Here is a 27,729-nt window from a genome sequence, read left to right on the forward strand (position 1 = left end):
TAAATTGTCCCATGAATAGGCTAGGATTAAATCAGGTGTCAGGGAGCAGGAGCGAGTGCCATTGCCATTACAAAGGAAAAAGTGCCAGGCAAATCGAAAGGTCTTAAGATGGGTGACCCACCTGAACCAGATGGACTACATCCCAGAGTCCTGAGCGATGTCGCTGAAGAGATAACGGATGCATTGTTCATGATCTTTCAAGAATCACTTGATTCCGACATGGTCCCAGAGGACTGGAAGATTGCAAATGTCACTCCACTCATTAAAAAGAGAGGAAGGCACAAGAAGGGAAATTATAGGCCAGTTAGCTTGACTTCAGTGGTTGGGAAAGTGTTGGAGTCTATTATTAAAGGATGAGGTTTGGGGAGCAATGATAAAATAACTCAAAGTCAGCATGGTTTCTGTAAAAGGAAATTTTGTCTGACAAATCTGTTAGAATTTTTTGAGGAAGTTACAAGCAGGGCTGAGTAAGGGGAAAACCAAAATAAGTCAAAGATAGCATGCAACTGAGCTTATAGGAAGAACAGGCAGGAGATGAGGCTTAATCAAAGCCAGTGGCATGAGTTACAGGGCAATAGAGACACAGTGCAGTTAAAACAGAAAGCAACAAATACTGGACTGAAAGTGTTGTAATTGAATGCACGTAGCATAAGAAATAAAATGGACGATCTAGAAATTCAGCTACAGATTGGCAAGTATGACGTTGTGGCCATCTCTGAAACTTGGCTAAAGGATGGATGCCATTGGGAGCTGAACGTCCAAGGATATACGGTGTATCGGAAAGATAGGTTAGTTGGCAGAGGGGGTGGTGTGGCCCTGTGTACAAGAAATAATATTAAATCATTGGAAAGAATGACATAGAATTAGAAGGTGTAGAGTCTCTATGGGTTGAATTAAGAAATAGCAAGGGTAAAAGGACCCTAATGGCAGTTGTATACAGGCCTCCAAACAGCAGCCAGGATGTGGATTACAAATTACAGCAGGAGATAGAAAAGGCATATCAGAAAGCCAATGTCATGATAATCGTTGGGGATTTTAATATGAAAGTGGATTGGGAAAAGCAGACCAGTACTGGACCTCAAGAGAGAGAATTTGTAGAAAGTCTAAGGGATGGCTTTTTAGAACAGCTTGTTGTTGAGCCCAGTAGGGAATCAGCTGTGCTGGATTGGGTGTTGTGCAATGATCTGGAGGTGATAAGAGAGCTTAAGGTTAAGGAACCCTTAGGGAACAATATCACAATATGATCGAGTTCACTTTGAAATTTGAGAGGGAAAAAATAAAATCTAACAAGTTGGTATTTCAGTGGAATAAAGGAAATTACAATGGTATGAGAGAGGAACTGGCCAAAGTTGACTGGAAAGGGACATTTGCAGGAAGGACAGCAGCGTAGCAATGGCTGGAGATCCTGTGAAAAATGAGGAAAGTGCAAGACAGATATATTCCAAATAAGAAGAAATTTTCAAAGGGAAGCAGGACACTACCGTGGCTGACAAGTGAAGTCAGAGCCAAAGTAAAATCAAAAGAGAGGGCATACAAGGAAGCTAGAGCTAGTGGGAAGATAGAGGATTGGGGAGCTTTTAAAATCTTGCTGAAGAAAACTAAGAAGGTCATTAGGAAGAAGAGATGAATTATGAGAGGAAGCTGGTGACTAATATCAAAGAAGATACTAAAAGCTTTTTCAAGTATATAAAGGGTAAAAGAGAGTTGAGGGTAGATATAGGACCAATACTAAATGACACTGCAGATATTGTAATGAGAGACGCAGAAATGGCAGAGGAACTGAATGCGTATTTTACATCAGTCTTCACAGTGGAAAATGTCTGCAGTATACCAGACATTCAAGAGTGTCAGGGAAGTGAGGTTTGTACAGTGAAAATTATGACTGAGAAGGTGCTCAGGAAGCTTAATGGTCTGAGGGTGGATAAATCTCCTGGACCTGATGAAATGCACCCTTGGGTTCTGAAGGAAGTAGCTGGAGAGATTGCGGAGGCATTAACAATGATCTTTCAAGAATTGATAGGTTCTGGCATTGTACTGGATGACTGGAAAATTGCAAATGTTAATCCGCTATTTAAGAAGGGTGGGAGGCAGCAGAAAGGAAACTATAGACCTGTTAGCCTGACATCAGTCAAGCTAAGTTGTTGGAATCAATAGTTAGGGATGAGATTACAGAATACCTCGAGGCACATGACAAGATAGGCCAAAACCAGCATGGTTTCTTGAAAGGAAGATCCTGCCAGACTAACCTACTGCAATTCTTTGAGGAAATTACAAGCAGGGTAGACAAAGGAGATGCAGTAGATGTGGTGTACTTTGATTTTCAGAAGGCCTTTGACAAGGTGCCACACATGAGGCTGCTTAGCAAGATAAGAGCCCATGGAATTACAGGGGAGTTACTAGCATGGGTGGAGCATTGGCTGGTCGGCAGAAAACAGAGAGTGGGAATAAAGGGATCCTATTCTGGCTGGCTGCCGGTTACTAGTGGAGCTCCACAGGGGTCGGTGTTGAGACCGTTACTTTTTACGATGTATGTCAATGACTTGGACTATGGTATTAAGGGATTTGTGGCTAAATTTAGTCATAGTCATACTTTATTGATCCCGGGGGAAATTGGTTAATTTGCTGAATCCCCTAAATTTGCTGATGATACAAAGATAAGTGGAGGAGCAAGTAGTGTTGAGGAAACAGAGAGCCTGCAGAGAGACTTAGATAGTTTAGGGGAATGGACAAAGAAGTGGCAAATGAAATACAATGTTGGAAAGTGTATATCATGCACTTTGATGGAAGAAATAAATGGGCAGACTATTATTTAGATGGAGAGAGAATTCAAAATGCAGAGGTGCAAAGAGATTTGGGAGTCCTTGTGCAAGATACCCTAAAGGTTAACCTGCGGGTTGAGTCAGTTGTGAAGAAGGCAAATGCAATGTTGGCATTCATTTTTAGAGGTATATAATATAAGAACAGCGATGTGATGTTGAGGCTCTATAAGGCATTTGTGAGACCACATTTGGAGTATTGTGTGCAGTTTTGGGCTCCTTATTTTAGAAAGAATATACTGACGTTGGAGACGGTTCAGAGAAGATTCACTAGAATGATTCCAGGAATGAAGGGGTTACAGTATGAGGAATATCTGGCAGCTCTTGGGCTGTATTTCCTGGAATTCAGGAGAATGGGGGAGGATCTCATAGAAATATTCCGAATGTTAAAAGGCCTGAACAGATCAGATATGGCAAAGTTATTTCCCATGGTAGGGGATTCGAAGACAAGACGGCACGACCTCAGGATTGAAGGACGTCCTTTTAAAACTGAGATGCGGAGAAATTACTTTAGTCAGAGGGTGGTAATTCTGTGGAATTTGTTGCCACGAGCGGCTGTGGAGGCCAAGTCATTGGGTGTATTTAAGGCAGAGATAGATAAGTTCTTGATTAGCCAGGGCATCAAAGGGTATGGGGTGAAAGCAGGAGAGTGGGGATGACTGGATGAAGTGGATCAGCCCATGACTGAATGGCAGAGCAGACTCAATGGGCAAAAGGCCTACTTCTTCTCCTATATCCTCCTAAATCTTATGGTCTCATGATCTTATGGGTGGACAAAGGAGAAGCAGTGGATGTCATTGATTGGATTTTCAGAAGGCATATGATAAGGTGCCACACATGAGGATGCTTAACAAGATAAAATCCTACAGTGTTACAGGAAAGATACTGGCATGGATAAGAGGAATGGCTGACAGGCAAGAGGCAGTGAGTGGGAATAAATGGGGCCTTTTCTCATTGGTTGCCAGTGACTAGTGGTTTTCCTCAGGGGTCAGTATTGGGACTGCTACTTTTGACATTTTTTGTCAGTGATTTAGATGATGGAATTCATGGCATTGTGGCAAAGCTTGTGGATGATATGAAGATAGGTGGAGGGGTAGGTAGTGCTGAGGAAGCAATGTGATTGCAGCAGGCGGAAGTTGATCCTTTCCTGATCGGTCAGAGCATCAAAGGATATGGCAAGAAGGCAGGTGTATGGGGTTGAATAGGACCCAGGATCAGCCATGATGGAATGGTGGAGCAGACTTGATGGGCTGAATGGCCTAATTCTGCTTCTATGTCTTATGGTGGGTGATAATCGTCCGTCCATGGCCATGACTGTTCTTGGCAAATTTTTCTACAGAAGTGGCTTGCCATTGCCTTATCTGGGCAGTGCGTTTATAAGACGGGTGATCCCAGCCATTATCAATACTCTTCAGAGATTGTCTGCCTGGCGTCAGTGGTCACATACCCAGGACTTGTGATGTGCACCAGTTGCTCATACGGCCATCCACCACCCACTCCCATGGCTTCATGTGACCCTGATCAGGGGGTGGGGGGAGGAGTTAAGCAGGTTCTACACCTTGCCTGGGGGGTGGGGGAAGCACCTTACACCTCCCTTAGTAGAGACATATCTCCACCCCACCACCTGAACCAAGTAGAATCTAATCAAAAGTGTTCGGGTCCTTATACATATAATCCCTGGTTGGAATCAAAGTGAGAATTGTTTTAGAACATCGCACACTGCCTTCACACTCTCCATTTGTTCTCTGTTCCATTATTCCTTCTCCTCACCTCCGAATCGGAATTATTAGGGGCATAAATGCCCCACTCTGGGCACGATGAAAACTTGCACAGTGGACCCACTGCACATGCTACAATAACACAATACTCTCTCCTGTTACAAAGCAGGAAGACGTGAAAGAAACATTTTAAATTGCTTTTGACTGCAGAAACACTTGCTATACTTCATCAACTCTGAGAATTGTGGTGGGCCGCAAGGAATTTTGATAGAACCACCTGTGATACTTTGTACTGGATAGTGGCAGATATCTTGGCCTGCTTGCTGGCTTCAGTAAACTAGATGCAGAGCATAGGCCATCCCCTGGCTCCTTTACAACGCTCTACATTCCTTTTCTCCATTAGGTATTTATCTGATACCTTTCTTTAAACCAGCTGTGATTACATCGACTCCCTGGTCAATGGCCTCCTCTACTGCCATGATGAGGCCACACTTAGGTTGGAGGAGCAATGCCTCATAGTCCATCAAGTAGCCTCCAACCATTGATTTCTCTAACTTCCGATAATTTCTCCCCCTTCCCACTTCCCTCTTTCTCCATTCCCCATTCTGGCTCCCATCTTATCCATAGGAACATAGAAAGCACAATACAGGCCCTTCGGCCCACAATGCTGTGCCAGACATGTCCTTACCATAGAAATTACCTTGGGTTACCCATAGCCCTCTATTTTTCTCAGCTCCATATACCTGTCCAGGAGTCTCTTAATCTGCCTCCACCACCGACGCCAGCAGCCCATTCCACACACTCACCACTCTCTGCATAAAAAGTTACCCCCTGACATATCCTCTGTACCCACTTCCAAGCATCTTAAAACTGTACCCCTTCTCTTCTCCCCTGCCTATAAGCTCCCCCGGTGCCCCTCCTCCTTCCCTTTCTCCCATGGTCTACTCTCCTCTCCTATCAAATTTCTTCTTCTTCAGCCCTTTATCTTTTCCACCCATCACCTCCCAGCTCTCACTTCATCCCCCCACCTACCTTCCCCCCCCACTCACCTGCTCCCTCATATCACCTGTCAACTTGTACTCCTTCCCCTTCCCTCACCTTCTTACACCGGCACCTTCCCCCTTCCTTTCCAAACCTGATGTGGGACAATGGCCCGAAACATTCACTGTTTATTCCCCTCCATTGATGCTGCCTGACCTGCTGAGTTCCTCCAGCATTTTGCTTGTGTTGCTCTGGATTTCCAGCAACCCTGCAGACTGCAGTATCCAGGGCTGAAATGATGGTGTCCTTCCAGTAAAAAAAAAGTCTCTCCCCCTCCCCTCTTCTTCTATTCCCCACTCCGGTCTCTACCTCTTCTCACCTGCCTACCACCTACCCCAGGCCCCCCTCCTCCTTCTCTTTCTCCCATGGTCCTCACTCCTCTCCTGTCAGATTCCTTCTTCTCCAGCCTTTACCTTTCCCACCCACCTGGCTTCACCTATCACCTCCCAGCTATCCTTCTTCCCCTCCCCCACCTTTTTATTCTGGCGTCTTCCCCTTTTCTTTCCAATCCTGAAGAAAGGTCTGGACCCGAAACATCGACTGTATTCTTTTCCACAAATGCTGCCTGACTTGCTGAGTTCCTCCAGCATTTTGTGAGCGTTCCTGATAGTGTCCCATGTTTACCTTGCAGAGAGGATCAGCATCAGAATCAGGTTTAATATCACTGGCATGTCATGAGATATGCTGTTTTGTGACATCAGTACATTGCAATACATTATAATAAAAGACTATAAATTACAATGTCACAGACTTTCCACTTGGCCTTGGATCACCTGGACAATAGTAATACCTATGCCAGGCTGCTGTTTATTGATTACAGCTCAATGTTCAACACAATCATACCCTTAGTTCTAATCAACAAGCTGCAAAACCTGGACCTCTGTAGCTCTCTCTGTTGCCAGCTTCGGATATGGCCCAAGTGCGGAGGGAGAGACAGTGAAGCAGGTCGATATTTCACAAACCTTAATGCGAACTGTGTTATAGGGAAAATAAACAATAAATGCTGGGCCAAATAGGGCCGCTAACTAAAACTCTGAAGTGGGAAACGAAGCCTACACTGTGGCTGAAAATAAAATCTAAACATTAAACGTATACCGCGAGTCTTCAGAATCAGTTGACTCAAAAGTCCATTTTCTCCTGGAAGGCCGAACGCAAACAGGCAGCAAAGCGTTGCTGTGCTCTGTCCAAGTCTCGCAAGCACTACGACAACAAGTATGGAATGAAATACTATCACCATTAAATAGTAATTTGCTGGCACCTGCAAATTCACAAGCGCAATTGCCCTATCTACTGCGCTGCCAAATCCGTGGTTGTGACACTCTCTGCAACTGGATTCCTGACTCCCTCACCCAGGAGACCACGGTCAGTGTGGATTGGAAATAGCATCTCCTCTTCACTGACAATCAACGCAGGTACACCTCTAGGACGCATGTTTAGCCCACTGCTCTACTCTCTCTACACCCACAACTGTGTGGCTAGGCACAGCTAAACAGCATCTATAACTCTGCTGATGACACAACAACTGTTGGCAGAATTTCAGATGCTGAGTAAGAAGAAAAAGAATGCAGTGAGGTGCAGTGGCCAATTAATCCACCCAACCCACACATCTTTGGCTTGTGGCCTGTGACCATGTGGGTTTCCTCCTGAGTACACAGAGGAGACCCACACGGTCGCAGGGAGAACACACCAGCTCTGCAGCAGCCAAGGTCGGGATCGAACCCGTGTCCCTAGAGCTCCATACGAGATGGGCCTCTGTGTTGTATTCAGAGTCACGAAGGTCTGGTCAAAGTGAAACTGTGCTGATTAAGATGGATCTGTCAAAAAGGCAACTGGGAAAAACTGCAAGCTGGCGAGGAGACCCTGAGTGTACAGGTGAAAATCTGGCGGGGGGGGGGCGGGCGCAGGATAAGATAGGTCAGGGTGGGAGTAAAATCAAAATGAATGCATCCTGCTGCATACAGGATGGCTGCTTCCCAAAAGACATCTACTGTGAGCTGGCTTCAGGCAAAAGAACCATTAGCTCCCTGCAGCTGTGCACAAAGATGCCCGCAAGTGGGGCATGAAGGTGCTGGGCTTCAAGTTCAAAGTTCAAAGTAAAATTTATTATCGAAGTACACACATGTCACCACATACATCCTGGGAGTCTTTTTCCTGGGGGCATACTTAGCAAATCTATAGAATAGTAACTGTAAACAGAATCAATGAACAGCAAACTGTGCAAATGCAAATATAAATAAATAGGAATAAATAACGAGTATGAAATAACAATATAACAGAGTCCTTAAAGTGAGACCATTGGTGGTGGGAACAGCAGAAATAGAATGAGTGCAGTTATCCCCTTTTGTTCAAGAGCCTGATGGTTGAGGGGTAGTAACTGTCATTGAACATCGAATCCTGGGAGGAACTAGCAACTGACCGTACCACATGGAGAAGCACCCTGAAACAACACCTTAAGTTAGGCAAAGAAAAATTCCTGAAAGCAGCAAGATTCAAATGGACCTGTAGAAAGAATCTAAAAATGCAAACAACAGGAATTCTGCAGATGCTGGAAATTCAGGCAACACACATAAAAGTTGCTGGTGAACGCAGCAGGCCAGGCAGCATCTCTAGGAAGAGGTGCAGTCGACGTTTCAGGCTGAGACCCTTCGTCAGGACTAACTGAAGGAAGAGTGAGTAAGGGATTTGAAAGTTGGAGGGGGAGGGAGAGATCCAAAATGATGGGAGAAGACAGGAGGGTGAGGGATGGAGCCAAGAGCTGGACAGGTGATAGGCAAAAGGGGATACGAGAGGATCATGGGACAGGCGGTCCGGGAAGAAAGACAAGGAGGTGGGGGGGGACCCAGAGGATGGGCAAGGGGTATATTCAGAGGGACAGAGGGAGAAAAAGGAGAGTGAGAGAAAGAATGTGTGTATAAAAATAAGTAACAGATGGGGTACGAGGGGGAGTGGGGATATTAGCGGAAGTTAGAGAAGTCGGTGTTCATGCCATCAGGTTGGAGGCTACCCAGATGGAATATAAGGTGTTGTTCCTCCAACCTGAGTGTGGCTTCATCTTTACAGTAGAGAAGGCCGTGGATAGACATGTCAGAATGGGAATGGGATGTGGAATTAAAATGTGTGACCACTGGGAGATCCTGCTTTCTCTGGCGGACAGAGCGTAGGTGTTCAGCAAAGCCCATCTCTACCATCTCGGACCAGCCCCTCCGAAACAGCCTCCCGAGCGCCAACCTCTGCTGAGCACCTTCGACCTTGCCCGGCTGCTGAAACAAGCAAAGCTGAGGATTTTGGGGCCTTCTCCTCCAGAGATTCTGGACCACACAGTAACAACGGCAGCAAAGCGGGCATTTCAGAAGTTTCTCCAGATGTTCCTCCGTACTCTCACGTACGTCTCCATCAAATCAGAATTGTGCACGGTCCCCTACTTGACAAATAACAGACATCACCACTGAAGTGGCCACGCGCGTTGTGTCGCACCACCATCTCCTCCTCCTCAAATCCTCCTATTTCTTCAAAGAATTCCAACAGATTTGTCAGGCAAGATTTTCCCTTGAGGAAACCATGCTGACTAGACTATTTTATCATGTGCCTCCAAGTACCCCAAAACCACATCCTTAAGAATCTACTCCAACATCTTCCCAACCACTGAGGTCAGACTAACGAGCATATAATTTCCTTTCTTCTACCTCTCTCCCTTCCTCAAGACTGGAGTGACATTTGCAATTTTCCAGTCTTCCAGAACCATTCCAGAATCTAGTGATTCTTGAAAGATAATGAAAGATCATTACCAATGCCTCCACAACCTCTTCAGCCCCCTCTTTCAGAACCCTGGGGTGTACACCATCTGGTCCAGGTGACTTATCTACCTTCAGACTTTTCAGTTTCCCAAGAAACGCCTCCCTAGTAATGGCAACTTCACACACTTCATGACCCTCGACACCTGGAACTTCCAGCATACTGCTCATGTCTTCCACAGTGAAGATTGATGTAAAATGCTTATTTAGTTCAATCGCAATTTCCTTGTCCCCCATTGCTACCTCTCTAGCATCATTTTCCAGCAGTCCAATATCTACTCTCACCTCTCTTTTACACTTCATGTATCTGAAGAAACTTTTGGTATCCTTTTTAATATTATTGGCTAGTTCACTTTCGTATTCCATCTTTCCCTTCTTAATGACTTTTTAATTGCCTTCTGTTGGTTTTTAAAAGCTTCCCAATCCCCTAACTTCCCATTAATATTTTCTCTATCATATGCCCTCTCTCTGGCTTTTATGTTGGCTTTGACTTCTCATGTTAACCATGGTTGTGTCATCTTTCCTTAGAATACTTCTTCCTCTTTGGGATGTATATACCCAGCATCTTCCGAATTGCTTCCAGAAATTCCAGTCATTGCTGCTCTGCCGTCATCCCTGCCAGAACAGAATTCTTTTCCAATCAGTTCTGGCCAACTCCACTTTCATGCCCCTGTAATTAGAACCATAGAACCATACAAACTACAGCACAGAAACAGGCCCTTTGGCCCTTCTTGGCTGTGCCGAACCATTTTCTGCCTAGTCCCACTGACCTGCACACGGACCATATCCCTCCATACACCTCCCATCCATGTATCTGTCCAATTTATTCTTAAATGTTAAAAAGAACCCGCATTTACCACCTCATCTGGCAGCTCATTCCATACTCCCACCACTCTCTGTATGAAGAAGCCCCCCCCAATGTTCCCTTTAAACTTTTCCCCCCTCACCCTTAACCCATGTCCTCTGGTTTTTTTCTCCCCTTGCCTCAGTGGAAAAAGCCTGCTTGCATTCACTCTATCTATACCCATCATAATTTTATATACCTCTATCAAATCTCCCCTCATTCTTCTACGCTCCAGGGAATAAAGTCCTAACCTATTCAACCTTTCTCTGTAACTGAGTTTCTCAAGTCCCGGCAACATCCTTGTAAACCTTCTCTGCACTCTTTCAACCTTATTTATATCCTTCCTGTAATTTGGTGACCAAAACTGAACACAATACTCCAGATTCGGCCTCACCAATGCCTTATACAACCTCATCATAACATTCCAGCTCTTATACTCAATACTTCGATTAATAAAGGCCAATGTACCAAAAGCTCTCTTTATGACCCTATCTACCTGTGACGACACTTTTAGGGAATTTTGTATCTGTATTCCCATATCCTTCTGTTCCACTGCACTCCTCAGTGCCTTACCATTAACCCTGTATGTTCTACGTTGGTTTATCCTTCCAACGTGCAATACCTCACACTTGTCAGTATTAAACTCCATCTGCCATTTTTCAGCCCATTTTTCCAACTGGTCCAAGTCCCTCTGCAGGCTCTGAAAACCTTCCTCACTGTCTACAACACCTCCAACCTTTGTATCATCAGCAAACTTGCTGATCCAATTTACCACATTATCATCCAGATCATTGATATAGATGACAAATAACAATGGACCCAGCACTGATCCCTGTGGCACACCACTAATCACAGGCCTCCACTCAGAGAAGCAATTCTCTACCACCACTCTCTGGCTTCTTCCATCGAGCCAATGTCTAATCCAATTTACCACCTCTCCATGTATACCTAGCGACTGAATTTTCCTAACTAACCTCCCATGCGGGACCTTGGCAAAGGCCTTACTGAAGTCCATGTAGACAATATCCACTGCCTTCCCTTCATCCAGTTTCCTGGTAACCTCCTCGAAAAACTCCAACAGATTGGTCAAACATGACCTACCACGCACAAAGCCATGTTGACTCTCCCTAATAAGCCCCTGTCTATCCAAATGCTTGTAGATTCTATCTCTTAGTACTCCCTCCAATAACTTACCTACTACTGACGTTAAACTCACCGGCCTATAATTTCCCGGATTACTTTTCGATCCTTTTTTAAACAACGGAACAACATGAGCCACTCTCCAATCCTCCGGCACTTCACCCGTAGACAGCGACATTTTAAATATTTCTGCCAGGGCCCCGGCAATTTCAACACTAGTCTCCTTCAAGGTCCGAGGGAACACTCTGTCAGGTCCCGGGGATTTATCCACTTTAATTTTCCTCAAGACAGCAAGCACCTCCTCCTTTTCAATCTGTACAGTTTCCATGGTCTCACTACTTGATTCCCTCAATTCCATAGATTTCATGCCAGCTTCCTTAGTAAATACAGACGCAAAAAACCTATTTAAGATCTCCCCCATTTCCTTCGGTTCCACACAAAGCCGACCACTCTGATCTTCAAGAGGACCAATTTTATCCCTTACAATCCTTTTGCTCTTAATATACTTGTAAAAGCTCTTTGGATTATCCTTCACTTTGACTGCCAAGGCAACCTCATGTCTTCTTTTAGCCCTCCTGATTTCTTTCTTAAGTATTTTCTTGCACTTCTTATACTCCTCAAGCACCTGATTTACCCCCTGTTTCCTATACATTTCATACAACTCCCTCTTCTTCTTTATCAGAGTTGCAATATCCCTTGAGAACCAAGGTTCCTTATTCCTATTCAATTGACAGGAACATACAAACTCTGCACTCTCAAAATTTCCCCTTTAGTCCACTGTAATACTGATACAAATGACTCTTGCTTCTCCTTCTCAAATTTCGGGATGAATTTGATCATATTATGATCACTTTCCCCTAAGGGTTCTTTTACCTTAAGCTCTCTGATCAATTCTGGTTCATTGCACAACACTCTATCCAGAATAGCTGATCCCCTAATGGGCTCAACCACAAGCTGTTCTGAAAAGCCACCTCGTAGGCACTCCAGAAAATACCCTCTTGGGATCGAGCACCAACCTGATTTTGAAGGCTTGTCATATGAAGGGTGTTTGATGGCTCTGGGCTTCTCACTGGAATTCAGGGATGACCTCACTGAACTCTCTCGAAATTTGAAAGGCCTCATTAGAGTGGATGTGGGGAGGATGTTTCCCATAGCGGGAGAGTCTAAGACCAGAGGACACAGCTTCTGAATAGAGGAGCGTCCTTTTAAAGCTGAGATGAGGAGGAATTTCTTTAGCCAGAGAGTGGTGAATCAGTGGAATTCTTTGCCACAGGTGGCTGTGGAGGCCAAATCATTGGGTATATTTAAGACAGAGGTTGATAGATTCCTCATTAGTCAAGGCATGAAGGGATTTGGGGAGAAGGTAGGAGACTGGGGCTGAGAGGGAAAAGTGATCAGTCATGACAAAATGGTGTAGCAGAATCAATGGGCCAAATGGCCTGTCTGCTCCTATATCTTATAGTCCTTTGGTTTTATTTTAATGATCATCTGCCCAAAATCCATAAGATACACCCAAAAGTATTCGGGAAGCAAAATCTTTGTTGTCCAGTGTTATTATTTATTTACTTGTTTGTTTATTGTTGTTGTCTTTTGCACACTGGTTAGTTGTCAGTCTTTGTGTGTAGTTTTTCATTGATTCTATCGTGTTTCTTTGTATCTATTGTGAATGCCTGCAAGAAAATGAATCTCAAGGTAGCATATGGAGACATATTCAGAGCTTGATAAAAAATTTACTGTGAACTTTAAACTTTGACAAGCATTTCACTGTACCTCAGTGTATCTGACAATTATAATCCAATATCAATTCCACTGCTCTGAAAAAATTAGAAGACAATCAGATGTGAAGTCACAGGAAATGGAACTTTAGAAACTGCGATGTGTCATTAATCTAAGCTGCCTCTGGTGCTTTCAAACTGCTGGCTAGAGGGATTTAAGACCTAAACTGCATGCCCTGACCAAAAGTTAACCCCAAGCCAGCTGAGTGGGGGAGTTAAATTCTTCATCTAACCTAGAATCTCCTTCACGAGGTCTATCAGCATTTTGAGCACAAACCGACAGCTTCTGCCCTAGAGATATCATTTTGCATCCGTCTCTGTGCAATTTATTTTTAGATACAAACTTTGAATTTATTTCACTTCCTGGGGAGATTGAGACGAGAGAGGCTCCATCTCTCCCCACTCTTAACCAATTTTTACAGGAGCACCACCAGGAGGGTCCTGACCAGCTACATCACCGCCTGGTACGGGAATTGCGAGGAATCTGACTTGCAAGTCCCTACAAGGGATTGCGAGGACTGCTGAGAGGCTCATTGCAGATTCTCTTTCACCTATCAAAGATACGTACGCAGGGCCCTTAGCATTGTCAGTGATCCCTCCCATCCATCCAATGATCTCTTTGGCCCCGAACCACCAGGCAGGAGGTACCATAGCATTAGGACAAGGACTGTTAGGATGGGAAACAGCTTCTTCCCCCAGGTCATAAGACTACCGAGCTCCCTGCCACCACCCAGGCCTCATCACGTGAAGCGCCAGTCGCGTTATACTGTTTTAACCTGTTATAAATGCACCTTACTATTTGTTAATTTACTAGTGGTACTATTACTTTATGTATTGTGTGAGAGTTATATACTGTGTTGTGCATCTTGGTCCAGAGGGACATTCTTTCATTTGGCGGTATACATGTGCAATGTGAACTTGAAAGATACTGTATATAGCAATGTTACCGACAAAAACTTTTTCCACGACTTTAGGGCACTGGTGTGGCCGATTTTTTTTTTTGCAAACCTCATATTTAATTTGGTTTCACAAAACCGTTTGCAAAAAAAATGTAAATCATAAAATTTATGATTGCTGGCAAAGATCCCAGTGCAAAGCAATTAATGAAGTTTGCAAAGTTGTTAGTAACTCATTTGCGAGGTATTACTGAATTGCAGCGCATTTTCCGAAGGTTTCTGCAGAGCTCTTGCACCGTTGAAATCCGGTCGAATTTTGACAAGTCAGTGGTGTGCCTGATTGCACCCAGTCCGCTTTTTTTTTTAATTTCCTGTTTGCTGATACTTCTTCTTGCTCCAATCGTCCCATTGTCTCAAATCCTTAGATTGGACGATCCCTAGTCTCCGCACACTATTTCCGGTCTCCCGCTGCAGACCCACTTGTATATATTTTTTAAAGTGCCTCCGTTTCCCCAATTTCCCGCACTTAAGTTTCTTTCGCTCTCCTTCACCTCCCCCACCCTCCCTCCTTCTTTGCCTTTCCCCGATCTACCCGCATTCAGCGCCGCAATGAGTGACCGCGATTCGCCGGAGCCTCCGTCCCCGTCCCGGCCGGGACTGGGTGACTTGATCGCGGACAAAAGTTTCCTGACCTCTCGGAAGGGGCTGTTGTTGGCCGCTGAGGTGGTGAGTGATTGTAATCGCTGAAAGAAACGCCTATCTGCATTTTTGTCCCTTTTTTACAATCGGCTGCATGGCAATTTTCTCTGTAATTAAGGAGTTACGTTATCGCTCATTAATCCTTCACCCACCGTGTCAAAAGAAACAGCCGCTGTTTATGGGGAGAGTTCCTGTTTCCTTTGGAAACGATACAAGCAATGTGTTGGTAGTACTTGGGGAATCTACAGTGAGATAGAGTCACGGAACACTATAGCACTGGGACTGGCCGTTCGGCCCAGCCAATCCGTGCCTAAATATTAATCTGCCTAGTCCCATCTCCCTGCACTGGGGCCCCTCATCCATGTACGTTCCAAACTTCTCTTAAATGTCGAAATTGAACTGAAATCCACTTCTGCTGTTTGCTCGTTCCACATTGTTACCACCTTCTGAGTGACGAAGTTCCCCATCAAGGTTCCCCTTAAACACTTCACCTTTCACCCTTAACCCATGACCTCTTGTAGTCCCACCCAACCTCAATGGGAAGAGCTGTGCTTGCATTTTTCAAGCATCTGTGGGAGGAGAGGATGTGTTGATGTTTCGTGTTGAAGCCTGGCAGGGAAGCCATTCGTAGTTGGACGGACAGCTGTGCCTATGACGGCTGTGGCCTGGGGGATCAGTAAGACCTCGCGTTGTGAGTGTTCATCCTGTTGCTCCAGGTACTGTCCTTCATCATCTTCGTGTGCTACCTGGCATCGTCCGTGGTCTCCCTGATGACGGCTCCGCTGATCGAGTTCCTGCTGGCTATCTGCGCCTACTACATGTATGTGACAAAGTTCATCGAGCGGTTCAGGGGCTTCCACTGTCCCCTGATGGTGAGTATCTTGGTGGGCATTGGAAATTGGTGTATTATTGTCATATCCAGAGCCCTTTCTCCTATGGTCCACTCTCCTCTCCCATCAGATTCCTTCTTCTCCAGCCCTTTACCTTTCCACCCATCACCTCCCAGCTTCCGCCTCTCCCCCACCCACTTGGCTTCACCTATCATCTTCTAGCTTGTTCTCCTTCCTCTCCCCGCCTTCTTATTCTGGCATCCTCCCCCTTCCTTTCCAGTCCTGATGAAGGGTCTCGGCCCAAAGCGTCGACTGTTATTCCTCTCCAGAGATGCTGCCTGACCTGCTGAGTTCCTCTGGCATTTTGTGTGTGTTGCTCTGGATTTCCAGCATCCGTAACATTTCTTGTGCATGTGAAAAACATGTCTTGCATATTATTCCTATATATGAAATCATTACGCAGTGCATTGGGCATAAGGAAAAACTATAACAACGCAGAATAAAACTACTGAAAAAGTACAGTGCTGTACTGTTCTATGTCATCTGCCTTCCACCTGCACCCTTTCTTGTCAGTTCATTACCGAGTCCGTTCAGGTAGAACAAGGTAAAACGAGCGGAATGCAGAATGAAGTGTTACAGTTACAGAGAGAGATTAACGATTAACTTTATTTGTCACATATACATCAGAATGTACAGTGAAATGTGTCGTTTGCGTCAACGACCAACACAGTCCAAGGAAGTGCTGGGGGCAGCCCACAAGTGTCGCCAAGCGGTGACAACATAACATGCCCACAATGTACAAGCCCTAACCCGTATGTTTTAGGAATGTGGGAGGAAACCAGAAGAAACCCACGTAATCACAGGGTGGGTTACAGACACCGGCAGGACCTGATCGTTGTCCTAACCATTATGCTACTATGCAGGTAGAGAACGAGGTTCAACGTCATAATGAGATAGATCGTGAGGTCAAGAATCCAGCTTGTCAACTGTTGGTACTGGTATTTGTACATTAACTGGGTGGGGTGGAGATATGTCTCTACCAAAGGAGGTGTAAGGCACTCCCTCCCCCCACTAGCCTGCAGGTCACCCTTGGACAACCTACTTAGCTCTCACCCCCACCCCAATCAGGGCCACATAACTCCATGGGAGCAGTTGGTGGATGGCTGTAGGAGCAGCTGCTGCATACTGTTTTAGCGTCAGCTATTTGGGGTTCCGTTCCCTCCGCTCTCTGTCAGGAGGTTGCCTGTTCTCCCCGTGACGGCGTGTGTTCTGTATTTAATATTTCAGTAAAGGTAAAAGAATTTTTTTTCCCTGGCCTCTCCCTTGTTTTGGGTGGCTGGTTTTCTCGTCTTTACGTAAGCAGTTCGCTAGCGGTAATAGAGGCACTTAGCGTGTTTTTCAAAGAGAAAAGCGAACTGATAATTAGAATGGTGGTGAAGTTGTTGTAGGCCTAACAAGGCAGGACTAAGAGTCGGTTCGCAGTATAGTTCACAGGCGGAGAGAGCGGAGTTTACCGACTTTAGCTCAAGAGGCTTCGGTGAGGAGGCACCATTGAGTAGTGGGTAAAGCTTTTGTAGTGGCTGGATAAAAAGTCACTAAATTACAGCTAATTAAATAAAGCAGGGAGGATGCAGGATCTGGTGATGTGCTGTAGCTGCATGATGTGGGAGCTGGTAGACCCCATTGTGGTTCCTGGTGACCACATCTGCAGCAAGTGTTGGCTGCTCGAGGAACTCAGGCTCAGTGTTGATGGCCTGGAATCTGAGCTTCAAACACTGTGGAACATCAGGGAGGGGGAGAGTAACCTGGATTCTCTGTTTCAGGAGGTAGTCACATCCATTAGATTAGCTGCCTCAAATTCGGTCTGTGGTCAGGGACAAGAGGGTGTGACTGCGAGTGAGGCAGGTAGTGGGATCCAAGAGACAGTGCTGGAGGAGCCTTCGCCCTTGAGCTTGTCCAGCAGGTCTGAGGTTCTTGCTCCCTGTGTGGATGAGAGTGGGGGATGTAGGAAGGATGAACAACCTAACTGTGGCACCGTAGTTCAGGGAGCCATTCAAGAGGGGAGAGAGAAGGGAAATGTAGTGGTAATAGGGGATAGTATAGTCAGGGGAATAGACAGAGTTCTCTGTCGTGAGGATAGAGCGTCCCTAAGACTGTGTTCCCTGCCTGATACCTGGGTTCAGGACATCTTATTTGACCTGCAGAGGCATTTGCAGCGGGAGGGGAAAAACCCAGTCGTCATAGTTCATGTGGGTACCAACGGTATAGGTAGAATGAGGAAGGGAATTTGAGCAGCTAGGGACTAAATTAAAAAGCAGAACCAAAAAGGTGGTAATCTCTGGATTACTACCTGAGTCACATTCAAATTGGCATAGGGTCAAGAAGATTAGAGAGTTACATGCATGGCTCAAGGACTGGTGTGGGAGAAGTGGGTTGGAATTCATGGGAAATTGGCCGCAGTGTTGGGGAAGGAGGGAGCTGTACCAATGGGACGGGCTCCACCTGAACCGCGATGGGAGCTGGATCCTAGTGAATTGCATAACTGGGATTGTGGACAGGGCTTTAAGCTAAATAGCAGGGCGAGGGTTCGACAGATTGGAGCAGTATGGATAAAGTAAAAGAGAAAAGTGTGGGTAAAGATAAAGGAAAAGCAAAAGTTAAAGAAAGGTAAGGGTGGAGAGCATAGGAGACAAAGATTACAAGATCTTAAAGACACAGTGAGTGTAAGAGCACATGATCTGAATGCTCATCGTGATCGAAACAAGGTCAGTGAACTTGTGGAACAAATCAGTTTATTAGCCATTACAGAAATGTGGTTGGAGTGGATTGGGAAGTAAATATCCAAGGATATCAGGTAAAACAACAGGAGAGGCAGGAAGGTAAGGGAGGTGGGGTAGTGCTTTTAATTAAGGATGAGATCAGGGTGATAGTGAGAGACAATATAAGATCTAAGGAGCAGAATGTTGAATCCATCTGGGTCAAGATTAGGAACAGTAAAGGGAAAAATCACCAGTGGAAGTTGTGTATCGGCCACCGAATAATAACATAACAGAGGCACAGGCAATAAACAGAGAAATATCTGAGGCGTGTAAGAATGGAACAGCAGTTATTGTGGGGGGACTTTAACTTGCACATAGATTGGGTGAATCAAGTTAGTTGAGATAGTCTTGAGGAGGACTTCATAGAATGCATACGTGATAGCTTTCTTGAACAGCATGTTACTGGACCTGCAAGGGAATGTGCTACCTTAGATCTGGTCCTGTGCAATGAGACAGATAAAATTAGTGATCTTGTAGTTAGGGATCCTCTTGGAAAGAGTGATCACAGTATGATTGAGTTTCTCATACAAATGGTTCAATCTAAAACCAGTGCATTATGCCTAAACACAGAGACTACAATGGGATGAGGGAGGAGTTGGATAGAGTAGACTGGGAACACAGGCCATATGGTGGGATGGTTGAGGAACAATGGAAGATTTTCAAGATATTTTTCACGGTGCTAAAAAGAAGTATATTCAAGTTAAAGGCAAGGACAATAAGGGTGGGGAGAGCCAGCCATGGATAACTAAGGAAATAAAGGAAGGCATCAAACTAAAAGCTCGTGCATACAAAGTCACCAATAGTAGTGGAAAACTGAAACACTGGGAAAACTTAAAAAAGAAACAAAGAATCACTAAGCAGACAATAAAGGGAAGATTGATTATGAAAATAAACTAGCACAAAAATATAAAATGGATAGTAAAAGTTTTTATAATTATGTAAAGCGGAGAAGGGTGGCCAAAGTGAATGTAGGTGCTTTGGAGGACGAGAAGGGGGAATTGATATTGGGTAATGGTGAAATGGCCAAGGCTTTGAATGACTATTTTGTGTTGGTCTTCGTGGTGGAGGACATGTCTAACTCGCCAAAGAGAGATGTTATGGATGTGATGGGAGGTGAGGACCTCAATACAATAGCTATCACTAAAGAGGTATTGCTGAGAAAACTTGTGGGCCCGAAGATAGACAAGTTCCCTGGTCCTGAAGGAATGCATCCCAGGGTACTGAAAGAAATGGCAGAAGTTATAGTAAAGGCTTTGGTGATAATTTAGCAAAATTCTCTGGATTCTTGGCAAGTTCCGGCAGATTGGAAGAAGGCAAATGTCACGCCACTGTTCAAAAAAGGATGTAGGCAAAAGGCAGGTAACTATAGGCCAGTTAGTTCAACATCTGTAGTTGGGAAAATGCTTGAAGCTATCATTAAAGAAGAAATAGCGAGGCATCTGGAAAGAAATGGATCCATCAGGCGGACTCAGCAAAGGCAGGTCCTGTTTGATAAACTTACTGGAGTTCCTAGAGGATATAACAAGCACAGTGAATAGATGGACGTTATTTACTTGGATTTCTGGAGGTGTTCGATAAGATGCCACATAAAAGATGGATGCATAGAGTTGGGGATGATCTATTAGCATGGATAGAGGGTTGGTTAACTAATAGAAAGCAGAGAGTTGGGAAACATGGGTGTTTCTCTGGTTGGCAGTCAGTGATGAGTGGTGTGCCACAGGGTTGGTGCTGGGCCTGCAACTGGTCACAATATACATTATCGAGGGGGGTCTGAGTGTAGTGTATCAAAATTTGCTGATGATACTAAGTTGAGTAGAAAAGCAAATTGTACAGAGGGTATGGAGAGTCTGCAGAGAAATATAGATAGGTTAAGTAAGTGGGCAAGGGTCTGGCAGATGGAGTTAAATTGTAAAAAATTTCAGCATGCTGCTGTGCAGAGGGACTTGGGAGTGTTGGTGCATGAAGCACAAAAGGTTGGTTTGCAGGTGCAGCAGGCTATCAAAAAGGCAAATGGAATGTTGGACTTCATTGCTAAGAGGGATTGAATTTAAGAGCAGGGAGGTTATTCTGCGGCTGTACAGGGTACTGGTGAGGCTGCATATGGAGTACTGCGTGCAGTTCTGGTCTCCTTACTTGAGCAAGAATATACTGGCTTTGGAGGCAGTACAGAGGAGGTTCACCAAGTTGATTCCAGAGATGAGGGATTTAGACTATGAGGAAAGATTGAGTTGCCTGGGACTATACTTGCTGGAATTCCGAAGGATGAGAGGAGATCTTGTAGAGACATATAAAATTATGAAAGGGATAGATAAGATAGAGGCATGAAAGTTGTTTTCACTGGTAGGTGAGACTAGAACTAGAGGACATAGCCTCAAGATTTGGAGGAGTAGATTTAGGACGGAGTTGAGGAGGAACTGCTTTTCCCAGAGAGTGGTGAATCTGTGGAATTCTCTGCCTGATGAAGCAGTGGAGGCTACCTCAGGAAATATATTTAAGAGAAGGTTGGATGGATTTTTGCATAGTAGGAGAATTAAGGGTTATGGGGAAAAGGCAGGTAGGTGGAGATGAGTCCATGGCCAGATCAGCCATGATCTTACTGAATAGTGGAGCAGGCTCGATGGGCCAGATGGCCGACTCCTGCTCCTATCTCTTATGTTCTTATGTAATATTGTAAATATATTGTTTGTTTAAGCATTCTTGTTCATTACGAGTTATATGTACAAATACATGAACTGCATTCATTGTCACACTACCACGTGATACGGGCATGCCTCACTTAAAGTAAGCATGAAGTTAGTCCCACATTTCGGGCTCCAGTGTCTTCCTTTGAATTAGTTTAATGTTTTGAAGATACAAAGCATAACAGTGTGGGTTTCCTCTGGGTGCTCTGCTTTCCTCCCACAGTCCAAAGACGTACCGGTTAAGGTTATAAGTTGTGGACATGCTCTGTTGGTGTAGGAAACATGGCAACACTTGCGGTCTGTCCCCTCCCCAGCACGTTCCTGGACTGTGTTAATACAAACAACACTTTTTACTGTACGTTTTGATGCTCATATATTAAATAAAGCTAATTTCTTTAAAATCTCGCTTTTAGTTATGCATTGGAACTACAGTTCCTTTTAATACAATTTATTTTGATCCAAACACCCCCCGACAGGATTTCATCCGCTGTATCTCTGCTGCCATCATTTACTTTGCCATCTCCATTTACGCCGTTACTAAAAGCAACTCAGCTTCAAAAGCAGCTGGGGTGAGTAATGTTACACAGTCATTACACAAACCTATTTCACGTTCATTCAGTGTGTCAGCTCTCAGTAATGCTGGTCCTGTCCTACTCCCTGCTCCTCCCCCTCCTCCTCTCTTCACTTCTTCCCCTCATCTCCCGTGTCCATCGTTTCTTCCATCACCTCCTCCTCTTCTCCATCTCCTTCCTCCATCTCTCTTCCCTGCTCCCACATTCCCCGGCCATCTCCCCTCCTCTCTCCAAACATCTCTCTCCTCCTGTCACTATGTTGCCCTTCAAACTCCCCTTCTCTCCACCCCTCCCCCACCTTCCTCCTCACCCTGTCCTCGCCTACCTGCCGTTTACCTCTTCATCTCCCCTCCACCCCTCCCTCCCCTTCCTACTCTCACCTTTTGCCTCCTTCCAATCTCACCTCTATCCTCTTCTTCTTATTTCCCTTCTGGCCCTTATCTCCCCCCCACCTTCATTCCACTCCTTGTTCTCCCCTCCTCCTTCCAAACTCCATCTCCCACTCTATATTCCCTCCTCCCCAATCTCCCTCCTCCATCTCCCACTCTATATTCCCTCCTCCCATATCTCCCCAATCTCCCTCCTCCATCTCCCACTCTATATTCCCTCCTCCTGTATCTCCCCAATCTCCCTCCTCCATCTCCCACTCTATATTCCCTCCTCCTGTATCTCCCCAATCTCCCTCCTCCATCTCCCACTCTATATTCCCTCCTCCTGTATCTCCCCAATCTCCCTCCTCCATCTCCCACTCTATATTCCCTCCTCCTGTATCTCCCCAATCTCCCTCCTCCATCTCCCACTCTATATTCCCTCCTCCCGTATCTCCCCAATCTCCCTCCTCCATCTCCCACTCTATATTCCCTCCTCCCCTATCTCGCCAATCTCCCTCCTCCATCTCCCGCTCTATATTCCCTCCTCCTGTATTTCCCCAATTCCCTCCTCCATCTCCCACTCTATATTCCCTCCTCCCCTATCTCCCCAATCTCCCTCCTCCATCTCCCACTCTATATTCCCTCCTCCTGTATCTCTCCAATCTCCCTCCTCCATCTCCCACTCTATATTCCCTCCTCCTGTATCTCCCCAATCTCCCTCCTCCATCTCCCACTCTATATTCCCTCCTCCTGTATCTCCCCAATCTCCCTGCTGTTCTCCTACTCCACTCCAAATACCCACCTCCGTATCTCCCTCCTCTCCTACCCCCACTTCATATATCCTCCTCCCGTATCACCCTGTCCCCTCCTACCCCCCTTGCTTCTCCAACTTACTTTCCACTACCACCTGCCTATTGCTACCCTCACATTTACCTCTTCCTGGCCCTACCACCTTCCTCCAATGGCCCTCCTTCCCAACCCTCCCCTACTCCCCACTGCACTCTTCTCCCCAGATCTTCGGCTTCGTTGCAACTGTCGTCTTCGCCTTTGACTTCTACGGCATCTTCAACCAACTGATTGTCTTCCTGAACCCTCAGGATCTCCCCACTCACACCGCCACCATCAGGAAGGCCGCAGGTGAGGATGAGAGCACTGTCGCCATGACGATAACGTAACGACAACCTGTATTCAAGTCCTGCTTGTCATCCAGCAGAAGCTCCCCGGAAGCTTCACAGCTACAGTAAAGGTCTTAAAGGCATCCGTTAGTCTTGTGAGATGATGGATCTGTGCCTGGAAAGTCTTCACTCTCCAGGGCACAGGCCTGGGCAAGGTTGTATGAAAGACCGGCAGTTGCCCATTCTGCAAGTCTCCCCTCTCCGCGACACCGATGTTGTCCAAGGGAAGGGCAAGGGCCAATACAGCCTGGCACCGGTGTCGTCGCAGAGCAAAGTGTAATTAAGTGCCTTGCTCAAGGACACAACACGCTGCCTCGGCTGGGGTTTGAACTCACGACCTTCAGATCGCTAGTCCAATGTCTTAACCACTTGGCCACGTGCCCACTGTAAAAGTCTTAGGCACATACATATAGCCAAGGTGCCTAAGACTTTTGCACAGTACTGTATTTGTCAGTGTGGAGCAGAGAGCACGTTTGTATATCTGGTGGGAGCAAAGGATGGTGGGAATGGCGAGGGTGGAGTGCCGCAGGCGGCGTGTGGGACAGGTGGTAGAAAAGGAGTGTCGGGAGGGGTGGTACGGGTGCAGACACCCCCAGCCCTGAGACACCAGGCAAGATCACTTGATTCCAAACAATTGGTTTATTGATCATTCCAGAATGTCTGGTGCTTCCTGCTCCCTCACCTCTCTCCTCTTTTTTCAACCACGATCCCCTCTCCCTCCCCCTTCCCACTCTCAGTCCCCAATAGAGACCCGTATCAGAATCAGGTTTATCATCACAAGGTTTCTTTTGCGGCAGCAGTACAGTGCAATACATTAAATTACTACAGTACGGTGTAAAAGTCTTCAGCACCTGAGCTATTAATGTGTGCCAATGACTTTTGCACAGTAGTGTCCTGTAAGATTTGTTTGTCCCATGTACCTCGAAAGTTTGAAACACACAGTTGCGTGAAATGTATTGCTTGTGTCAATGACCAACACAGTCTGAGGATGTGCTGGGGGCAGCCTGCAAGTGTGAATCAAATCCTTAGTTAATCCCGCCATCAAGGGCGTAGATGCAGAAAGGAGCTGGAAAAGGGCCAGTAACGTCAGGAAGGATCCCACCCACCCTGCTCATGGACTGTTTGTCCCTCTCCCATCAGGGAGGAGGCTACGTAGCATCAGCTCCACCAGACTTAAAAACAGTTACTTTCTCCAAGCAGTAAGTCTGAGCAAGACCTCCACACCCACATTACCACTACTTTATCATTTCCTGTCAGTCACCTTACGTATAGCCTAGTGTCACTTTATGGACACACAATCAGTCTATGTATATAAGTTATTTTATGTATTTATATTTATTGTGTTTTATTATTATTGTGTTCTTTATTTTGTGTTTTTCTGTGCTGCATCAGATCCAGAGTAACAATTATTGTGTTCTCTTTTACACTTGTGTTCTGGAAGTGACATTAAGCAATCTGGAATCGTGATTGTAACCCTAGCCCACAGGTGTTTGGACTGTGGGAGAAAAGTGAATCACCCTGAGGATATGCATATGGTCACAGGGAGAACGTTCAAACTCCGTACAGCCGACGGCGGCAATCAAACCCCGATCACTGGCGCTAATCCATGCCAGTTAAATATTCGACCCATAGGCAGAGGTTAAGCACCTCACTAGAGCAGTGTGTAACGGCAGAGAGCTGAGTGCATAACAACGGTGGTGCAGCAAGGGCGGCTCGCTGGCACAGCGGGTAGAGGCTCTGCCTCACAACTTCAGGGTCCCGGGTTCAATCCCCATCTCTGCCACTGTCTGTTTGGAGTTCTTCCATTTCCTTCCAGATACACGTGGGGTTGGTGAGTTAATTGAGGGAATAGAATCAAGGGGGGGTTTGTGGGAATATGGGGAGAGAAAGACCACGGAAATAAGTGGGTGAAAGGAATGGCTCTGGGATCCAGAATATATTTGATGGACCGGTTGGCCTCCTCTGTGGTGTGAAGATCTGACAGGCTGCAGAGGAACTCCACAGTGTGACCCTCCCTCAGTCCTACCACCCTTCAAAGTGTGACCCTCCCTCAGTACCATCCCTCCCACGGTGTGACTCTCCCTCGGTACCACCCTTCCTGCAGTGTGACCCTCCCTCAGTACCACCCCTCCCATGGTGTGACTCTCCCTCAGTACCACCCCTCCCACAGTGTGACCCTCTCTCGGTACCACCCCTCCCACAGTGTGACCCTCCCTCAGTACCACCCCTCCCTCAGTCTGATGCTCCCTCAGTACCACCCCTCCCACAGTGTCACCCTCCCTCAGTACCACCCCTCCCTCAGTCTGATGCTCCCTCAGTACCACCCCTCCCACAGTGTCACCCTCCCTCAGTACCACCCCTCCCTCAGTCTGATCCTCCCTCAGTTCCACCCCTCCCACAGTGTGACCCTCCCTCAGTACCTTGCTAAAAGAGTTCACCTGGAGTTTGTTCCTAGGAATCTTCACCCCCTCCCCCCCAAGGCATGGTGACTTCCTGTACAAGAAATCATTTACATCAAATGACTTCTTTCTCTATTTCCTTTAGGAGACGACGTTGTCCCCTCAGACTCTGACAGCGAGTGAAGACAAGGAGCTTCCCTCCTCTTTCCCCATCCATCGCTCACTTCTGCCAGACCAGTGTAATGTTTACAACATATGATGCTCGTGTGCCAACTCTCACACCTCCTTCCCAACTGTGAACGCGGATGGTGAGTGGTGGAGATTTACCCTGGAGATGTGGGTCATCCTCACAGGACCTGCTGCCCTGTTTCCGTCTTCTCACACCGCCCTAAATTGTCCGAACTCCTGTTGCAGGGTTATGACCTGAAGCGTTGATGACTCTCTCTCCCCCTCAGATGATGCTCGACCCGCAGAGTTGCATCAGCAGATTGTCTGTTGCTCCAGATTCCAGCAACTGCAGACCCTCGTGTCTCCTCGTTCTACATCTTTCTTGACTTCTGGTCAGTCTAGCTTTGCAAATGTGTGTGCCAGCAGGAAGCAGATTGCCCCCCTGTGACCTCCGAAGAAGCACTCAATGTTAAACCAGAAACCTCAGGTCAAACGTGCCTTGTATGGAATCGCTGTGACTCTCTGCTGACCTAACGTTTCTGTGGATCGATGGAGCCACAGACAAATTGTACAATTAAAAGTATGTGTTAATTGTGAATTAACAAGTGTGTGCCTTCACATTATTGAGCAAATAGTAGACAGGAATTGGTCAGGGCGATGGGAGACATTGGAGAATGGTGGTTAACCAGAGGCATGTAAGGGTAAAGCCAGTCAAACAGAGAAAGTGGAGGAAGTGTTTCTCGAGAGAAGGTGACTGGAGATGTAACACTCATCATCATCGTTACATGCAGTGTAATATGACATCGTCATTATGTGCGGTGTCGTATGACATCGTCATTACGTGCCCTGTCATATGACATCATCATTATGCGCTGTATTGTATAGCGTGGGTGATCATGGTCCCATGACCATGAATGTTCCTGGCAAATTAGTCTACAGAAGTGGTCTGCTGTTGCCTTCTTCTAGGCAGTGCCTTTACAAGACAGGTGGCCGCAGGCACTATGAACAATCTTTAGGGATTGTCTGCCTTTAGGACTTGCTATATGCACCAGCTGCTCACACAGCCATTGACCACTTGCTCCCATGGCTTCACATGACCCTGATCTGGGGGGCTAAGCAGGTGCTACACCTTGTCCAAGGGCGACCTGCAGGCTAGCAGAGGGAAGGAGTGCCTTGCACTTCCTTTGGAAGAGACTTATCTCCACGCCACATGAAACCTAACACTGCCGTTCCTGAAACAGTATCAGTCCTGGACCGTACTCAGTCCCGAATGGATAAGTGGGGGCAGATCTTTCCTTGAACCCTGATCTCAGGTTCCCTGCTGGAATAGAAAGAGGTTCTTCAGCCCAACCACGTCCAGACTGACTACCTGGGTTGTCCCATTTTCCTGCATTAGGTCCCTACCCCTCAAAACCTTTCCTAATTGCACCAGCCTAAATGTCCATTAAACGTTATTCAGCTCGAACACTTCCTCTGGCAGCTTGTTCCATATCCCCAACACCCTCTGTGTGAAAACGTTGCCCCTCGTACCCTTCAAATCTTTTCCCTCTCACTATAAACATACACGTGTAGTTTCAGACTCCCTTACCCTGGGGAAAAGAATATTGCTGCCAACCTTATCTATGTCTCCTATAAGCTTAGACATTTCTCCTATGACCACCCATATTCCCTGGGCCCCTGGTGTAAGCCGGACAGTTTCAGAGTGTTTCAGCTCCAAGAGTAGGGGTCGCTGTCAGCTGTTCTCACATAACAACTCTAACAGCCGGTGGGACTGTCCACCCGCCCCCCCCCCGGCTCCCCAGGGCCCCTCTGTTATCATGGATGGGGCATTGATAGTGAGTCATTGACGATGCAGTTACAAAGGACATTTCTTAATATACCTTTACATTTAAAATCACACTCACAAAGTGAAAATCAAATTCTTTTCAACAAACTCACCCAAATAACCCATTTTGACATGTCTGTCCATGGCCTCCTCTACTGCCGTGCTGAGA

At 46.1% G+C, this 27,729-nt stretch overlaps 1 protein-coding gene across 3 annotated transcripts; it reads left to right on the top strand.

Moving 5' to 3' along the window:
* Positions 1-14,406: 14,406 nt before the first annotated feature.
* On the top strand, positions 14,407-26,309 carry cmtm3 (CKLF-like MARVEL transmembrane domain containing 3). 3 transcript variants are annotated; one of them, XM_063067516.1, is made up of 5 exons: positions 14,407-14,747; positions 15,437-15,592; positions 21,527-21,619; positions 23,007-23,130; positions 25,713-26,309. In XM_063067516.1, the coding sequence occupies exons 1-5, from the start codon at positions 14,631-14,633 to the stop codon at positions 25,748-25,750; spliced, it is 528 nt and encodes a 175-aa protein (XP_062923586.1). In that variant the 5' UTR covers positions 14,407-14,630; the 3' UTR covers positions 25,751-26,309. The 3 variants fall into 3 exon arrangements, with proteins under 3 accessions (XP_062923586.1, XP_062923587.1, XP_062923588.1); XM_063067517.1 differs by having other exon boundaries at positions 23,091-23,130; XM_063067518.1 differs by lacking the exon at positions 21,527-21,619.
* Positions 26,310-27,729: the final 1,420 nt, after the last annotated feature.

The sequence above is a fragment of the Mobula hypostoma genome, chromosome 14, assembly GCF_963921235.1.
Source record: "Mobula hypostoma chromosome 14, sMobHyp1.1, whole genome shotgun sequence".
Lineage (NCBI taxonomy): Eukaryota > Metazoa > Chordata > Chondrichthyes > Myliobatiformes > Myliobatidae > Mobula > Mobula hypostoma.